Source organism: Diplotaxodon limnothrissa, linkage group LG2, assembly GCF_057381915.1.
Source record: "Diplotaxodon limnothrissa isolate DT_005_m linkage group LG2, D_limnothrissa_male_GT1.1, whole genome shotgun sequence".
Lineage (NCBI taxonomy): Eukaryota > Metazoa > Chordata > Actinopteri > Cichliformes > Cichlidae > Diplotaxodon > Diplotaxodon limnothrissa.
The window spans coordinates 16,078,732-16,085,654 of NC_140597.1; the positions used below are offsets into that span (position 1 = coordinate 16,078,732).

The 6,923-nt window shown below is 44.7% G+C and overlaps 1 protein-coding gene across 2 annotated transcripts; it reads left to right on the top strand.

Moving 5' to 3' along the window:
• The first annotated feature begins 3,858 nt into the window (after positions 1–3,858).
• On the top strand, positions 3,859–6,552 carry slitrk2 (SLIT and NTRK-like family, member 2). Of its 2 annotated transcripts, XM_085367634.1 has the most exons (2): positions 3,859–5,603; positions 5,661–6,552. In XM_085367634.1, the coding sequence occupies exons 1-2, from the start codon at positions 3,859–3,861 to the stop codon at positions 6,550–6,552; spliced, it is 2,637 nt and encodes an 878-aa protein (XP_085223760.1). The 2 variants fall into 2 exon arrangements, with proteins under 2 accessions (XP_085223760.1, XP_085223752.1); XM_085367626.1 differs by having other exon boundaries at positions 3,859–6,552.
• The last annotated feature ends 371 nt before the right edge of the window (positions 6,553–6,923 follow it).

Consider the following 6,923-nt stretch of genomic DNA (forward strand, 5'->3'; position numbering starts at 1 on the left):
GTTACGTTACGTTTAACTGTTATCTTGAATGTTGTGTTTACGCCGTGGTGCAGCGTCACTGACAGTTGTTGTTTTGTAGAGAGAGTGCTGTACCATGAGTGACTTCTGTTGTGCTGTTGTTGAACCTTGAGGCATATTGTAGCACCACAAGTGTTTTAATAAAGAGCTCCCCCTACCAGCTTGGGGTTAAATAACAAGCTCAATCTCTCTCTGTGAGCTTCTTTGTTAAGATTTCTCTGCATGCCACAATGTAAAACATTGCTCGGACACGCTGTGCTAATTACATAATTTGAAAAAGAAATGTAGAGGTAGGAATTGCAATTAATATAAATAACATGACGCTATGCATCGGCCAATGAATGTGAACTAACAACAAGGTCGCGGGTATGGCTGCGACCGTAGGAAAAAACCCTAATATGAAGGTATTTTACTGTGCATTTCACAGTAATGTTCTGTTCTTCTAGAATATCATTAAAGTTACGTAAATAGACTTTGACTTCACATTTTGAATGTAAATTAACGTTAAATCACTGTAATGTAATCAATGTAATACAACATAATTGTCATGATTATTAAATGTATCTGTCTGTACATATGCATATTTAGATTGTTAAAATACATTCACAAATGTATCATGATTTCACAAATATCTGTCCGTTATTTGAAAGATTGAACTGTTGAATTCAAATGTAATGCTATGGAAAAGTATATAACATGATCCCTATAAGCTTGTGTTACATCACATAAGTATTATTGTCGCTGCTAGTTAGGCCGTTCGTGGCTCATGAGTTGGCATTTTGCCTTGTGATCAGAAGATTGCCGGTTCGCGCCCTGGCTCCGACACTCTCCGTCGTTGTGTCCATGGTCAAGACTCTTCACCTACCGCCTACTAGTGATAGCCAAAGGGGCCGATGGTGCGATATGGCAGCCTCGTCTCTGTCAGTCTGTCCCAGGGCATGCAATCAATTATTACGTAAACCAACTGTTAACTGTATATTCTGTACATTTACGTATTATGATTCATATTTCCACATTCAGTGACCTTGTTTATAGGTAATTTCATTGTTTGATCGCGTAAAAATGTTCCTAATTTAATGTCTAAAAGCACTTGGAAAAGGCAGAATCCCATGTCAAATTAGCGCAACAAACTCTGTTTTCATTACTGAAAATACCGTATTTTTATGGGACAGTTATTTTCTGTTATTTTACAGTCGTATTTTTGGCGCCCCAGCTGCCGGAATATTACCGTTTTTTTAAGATGTTTTTTTTTCCTATTTATAGGTGGTTTCATTGTTTAATCACATTAACATGTTCCCGATTTAATGTTTAGCGGCACTTGAAAAAGGCGAGATCCCATGTCAAATTAGTGCAACTAATTGTATTTTCATTACTGGAAATAACCGTATTTTTATGGGACAGTTATTTTCTGTTATTTCACGGTCGTATTTTGGCGCCCCAGTTGCCGGAATATTACCGTTGTTTTAAGATGTTTTTTTTTAACAGTGTACAGAGGTCTGTGCATCCCTTCATGGATATGCCTCCCCAGACCATCCCTGACCAACCACGAAACCAGACATGGTGCATGATATTAAAGGCAGCATAACCTTCTCCATGGCTTTTCGAAAACATTTCACATCTATCACATGTGCTCAGGGTAAACCTGCTCTCATGTATGAAAAGCACAGGACTCCAGTGGTGGACTTGCCAATTCAGGTATTCTATGGCAAATGCCAGTCAGACTCCACAATGCCAGGCAGTGAGTACAGGGCCCACTGGGAGACCTAGGGCTCTCGGGAAGTCTGTGCCAACAGGAACAGGATGAATAAAAATGAAACAAAGGAGCAGACAAAGGTCCTGCTGATGGGTTAAGGACATTCTATGGCCATGTTCAGCACTCCCAGAGTTTAAAAAAAACTGTCAGAAAAGAAGGGGAATAAAGAACGGCAGTGGTCCCCACCTGTAAAAGCATTCCTGTTTTGGCAGTTGTTCGTTAAGTTTATTTTATGTTAATTGGTGTTAATTTCATTAACACCAAAGCAACTGAAACTGATTAATAGTCCCTCTATGATATAACTGAACAGATCAATATCCCAGAAGTTTCACTTGCTTGACGCTGTACTCTGATTAAAAATTGTTCCTTTAAATGTTTTATATTAATCTCTAATGGGCTCTGTTAATTTGAATAATTTCAATTTTTATCTGAGTTTACTTCTTCCTGACATTAATAGCATCTCTGTACAGTAAAGGGGTGTGTGAACATGAAAGCGACATACGACAAAAGAAAAGTAACAGTGAGAAAATCATGAGACACATGGAGATTGTAAAGAGGCCTTTCCTGCCTCCTAGTGGTGTCATGGGTAACATATACATATCTTCAAAAAAGAAAGCTACAAACGAATCTTCTCGCGATAGACAAAATGATTTCTGTAATTCAGTTTCTGTATTACTCCATTTACACTTTTTGCACGTTTGCAAAACGTTTGCAAAACGTGCAAAAAGTGTACACCGTATTACACCGTGTATTACAAATGCAATACACCATCATTGCATTTGTATTTTCTGCAGTATGGGTAAGAATGTGCTGAATGCACTTTAAATTGTTACAATTGTGGCTTTTAAGTGATATTGTGTAACAGCTTCCAGTTTGAACTTACTTTGAAAAGTAATCTTAAGCTTTAGAGAGCAGACCCCCCCAACTTCCATTTCTAAAACCACACACACACTGATAAACTTATAGCATCCCTTATTTCTAGCTAAAATTTTCTCCTTGTTTGCAGAGACAGGAGTAGAATTCGCATTCACTTTGGGAAAAGATAAGTTTGCTATGCGGTCGGAGTCAATAAAAAAGACGTATCGTTTTGCGGGCTGCTGGTTTCCTTCTCAGCCCGTGTGTGTGTGTTGACTGTGTAGGTGACGTAACGGCCCCATGGGTTCCTTCCTCTCTCTCTCAAACACACACGAACGCAGTCGGGCAGCAGCAGCAGCAGACGCTCAGTGCTGCTCTCAGTGTGCGGAGCGGAGGAGGAGGACAGCACAGGCTGTAGTTATGTCTCAGCTCCGGGAATATTTCTCTCCTGTACTTCTCTTTCAATCACAGCGCTGCTTTTTCTCCTGTTTTCTTTCTGCGAACTCACTTTTGCCCTCCTCTTTTCTTTAAAAGGGAAAACGAAGAAAAAGAAAGAAGGTTATAAGGACGGCCAGTAGTGCGTCATGGTGCATCTTTGCGCAATTTTTATGGATCTTTTTTTTTAAGTGCTTTTTCCTGCCTGGACTATAATGGAGCGCCTCTTCTGCGTGGAGTGGAAACGAGGCAGCGTTTCGCGGCCACTGTCTCCCTGTGATTATTTGGCTGCAGCTGCTGCTGATCTGCGTGAAACCGCTGAATAAATCGGAGCTCTCTTGAAGGAAAAAGAGGGTTGCAGTAAGCGGCTTTTTTTTCTCTGCCTCTGACAATGTGCCAAGTTCATCCAACAAGCAGGATCCCGGCGATTCACGGTGGTTTGTATCTTTTGCTTGTCAAGGATAGATTACATTTGTGAGGGATTTAAAACAGTTTTTGGAAATCATTGTGAAGGTCAATGGAAAGATTTGCGCATCCCCTGTGCGTCACGGTCCCATTTTTTATACCAAATAACGGCGGTGCGCCTTTTCCCCCCGCGCGCCTCTGAGCTTGTATGAGCGCCTGTTTGTGTCCGTGTGAGCGCCTCTACCTCCTTTTTTCTCCCCTCTCTCCCTACAGTGAGGACTCACTCCCAGTTTTTTTTCTTTTTTTTCCCACCCCCATATCTTCCATCCCAGGCTCGTGCAGCAAACTTAAATGCTGGATCTATATTTCAGCGACCTTTCCTGGCTGTAAAAATGCTGAGCGGCGTCCTCTTGCTGAGCGTCCTCACGGTCACCAGCCTGTCACCGTCCGAAACGGAGAGCCGCAAAACTTCAGCCTCCAAAGATATCTGCAAGACGCGCTGCGTCTGCGAAGAGCGAGAGAACATCCTGAACATCAACTGCGAGAATAAAGGATTTACCACCGTCAGCCAGTTTCAGGCGCCTCCCAATAAAATCTCCCAGCTTTTTCTGAACGGAAACTTCCTGTCACGGCTCAGCGCAAATGAGTTCGTCAATTACGGCAATGTCACCTCGCTGCATCTTGGAAATAATGGCTTGCAGGAGATCCGACCGGGTGCTTTTAACGGGCTCCGCTTCCTGAAGCGGCTCCACTTGAACAACAATAACTTGGAGGTGATTAAAGAGGACACGTTTACAGGATTGGAGAGTTTGGAGTATTTACAGGCAGATTATAATTATATCAGTGCCATCGAGCCTGGCGCTTTCAGTAAACTGAACAAGCTCAAAGTGTTGATCCTCAACGACAACCTGCTGTTGTCTCTGCCTCCTAATATCTTCCGCTTTGTGCTCCTCACGCATTTGGATTTACGTGGTAACCGACTGAAGATGCTGCCCTTTGCGGGGGTCCTGGAGCACATAGGTGGCATCATGGAGATTCAGCTAGAGGAGAACCCGTGGAACTGCACCTGTGATCTAATCCCCCTCAAATCCTGGCTGGACACCATCTCTGTGTTTGTGGGGGACATAGTGTGTGAGACGCCATTCAGGCTGCACGGCAAAGACATCACACAGCTCATAAAGCAGGATCTGTGCCCCCGCAGGAACGCAGGGGAGCGTGTTCACCCTGCCTCCGACTCTCATTTTCCAGGGGCCCTGGCCCCGACCTACCACCCTGGTATTAACACCCCCACCCGAGCCCCAAAAGCTTCTCGCCCTCCCAAAATGCGCTACAGACCCACCCCTCGCCTCTCAAAGGACAAACACGTCTTTGGGCCCATAATGGTTTACCAAACACGCTCCCCTGTGCCCATGTTGTGTCCCAGTGTGTGCGTTTGCACGTCACAAAATCCAGAGAGTGGACTGAACATCAATTGCCAAGAGCGGAAGTTACACAACATTACTGAGCTTCACCCCAAGCCCTCCTACCCAAAGAAACTCCACCTCACTGGTAACTATTTACAAATGATTTACAGAACTGATCTGACTGAGTACAGCTCGCTGGAGCTGCTGCATTTAGGGAATAACAGGATAGCAGTGATTCAAGAAGGAGCTTTTGAGAATCTCACAAACCTCAGACGGTTATATCTGAATGGGAATTATATTGAATCACTCTCTCAGTCTCTCTTTGCTGGTCTGCAGTCTCTCCAGTATCTCTATTTGGAATATAACATCATCAAGGAAATTTTACCACAAACATTTAACTCACTTCACAACCTTCAGCTGCTGTTTCTCAACAACAACCTGCTGCGATCCCTCCCTGACAATGTGTTCGGGGGCACCATGCTAACAAGACTCAACCTGCGGAATAATCATTTCTCCTACCTTCCAGTTCACGGTGTTCTAGACCAGCTGTCTGCATTCATTCAGATCGACCTGCAGGAGAACCCCTGGGACTGCACCTGTGACATCGTCGCCCTCAAAAACTGGATGGAGCTGTCCAGTACCAGCGTGGTGGTTAATGAAATAACCTGTGATTCCCCCTCGAAGCATGCGGGGCGCCTACTGCGCTCCCTTCGCAATGAGGCCATCTGCCCTGAGCCCAGCGAGGTGCCCCCACTGCAGCAGGCACCCCCTACGAAAGCTCCCACATTAAGCAGCCCTCACACTGAAGCCCCCACCCCCTCTTCCTCTTCTTCTTCTCCCACTTCTTCCCCGTCTTCTTCTTTCAGCTCAGTCAGCCCCACTGAATCCCGCCTCCACACCCCTGAGTTACACCCCGAGGTCCCCCTTTCAGTCCTCATACTTGGGCTCCTTGTGGTTTTCATCTTGTCGGTCTGCTTTGGCGCTGGCCTCTTTGTTTTTGTTCTAAAACGGCGCAAAGGGGTCGAACACATCCCCACAGGTGCTAACAACTTAGATCTCAACTCTTTCCAAGTGCAGTATGGCTCCTACGCTCCTGAACCAACCCAAGACAAAAGCTCTGAAAGCCACGTTTATAACTACATTCCCCCACCCGTGGGCTCCATGTGCCAAAACCCCATTTACATGCAGAAGGACGGTGAACAGGTGGCTTATTACCGCAACCTGAAGGAGCTCAGCTTTGGGCCTCTGGACACAAAGAAGGACGACATCCTTCACCGCAGCCCAGGGGCCTACACCATCAGCACAGTGGATTTTATGGATAAATCTCCAACGTCATGTGGCTTGGTCACCCCGGAGCCTCCTGAGATGTTGTATCAGAACTTAGGGGAAAGGCCCAACAAAGAACTCCCCACAACGGCAGGCATCCCTCCATTCACCTACAACTTTTGCACTCTGCCTAAGAGACCTTGCATCGTGCCCCCTTATGAGGCTGCCACAGCACGGAGGCACATCAGCAACCAGGACAGGGTGAACAAAACTGTGTTGTATGGCACCCCGAGGAAATACTTTGGGCCCGAACACCCTTCTAAAAATGAGCACCCACTCCTGCTCCCTGGAAAGCTAAAAGCAGAGCCCGACTACCTGGAGGTTCTGGAGAAACAGACTGCCATGAGCCAACTGTAAGATAGTGACAACGGCCGCATTCGTAATAATCACGCTGTTACTGTAATAATAGCCCTCTCTATATATCTATCTTATCTATCTGTGTTCAATCCTACATGACAGACTGGAAGTGAACTGAAGCCTCTGATGATCTTTTTTTCTCTCTCTCTTGCTTTTCTTCTCTCTCTTTTTTCTTTCCAAGATGTATAAAAGAAATATAAGAAGTATATTATTATGCAGGTCTATTTTTTTCTTCTGGAAGGTATAAATTATTTCTTCATTTTTGGAAAAAGGAAATTCTAAAAAAAGAAAAAGACTTTGATGACAGCAGGTATCCAAAATGGGCAGGACTGTGTACAAAAACTGTATTTTATTTTCCCAGTGACAAAGAC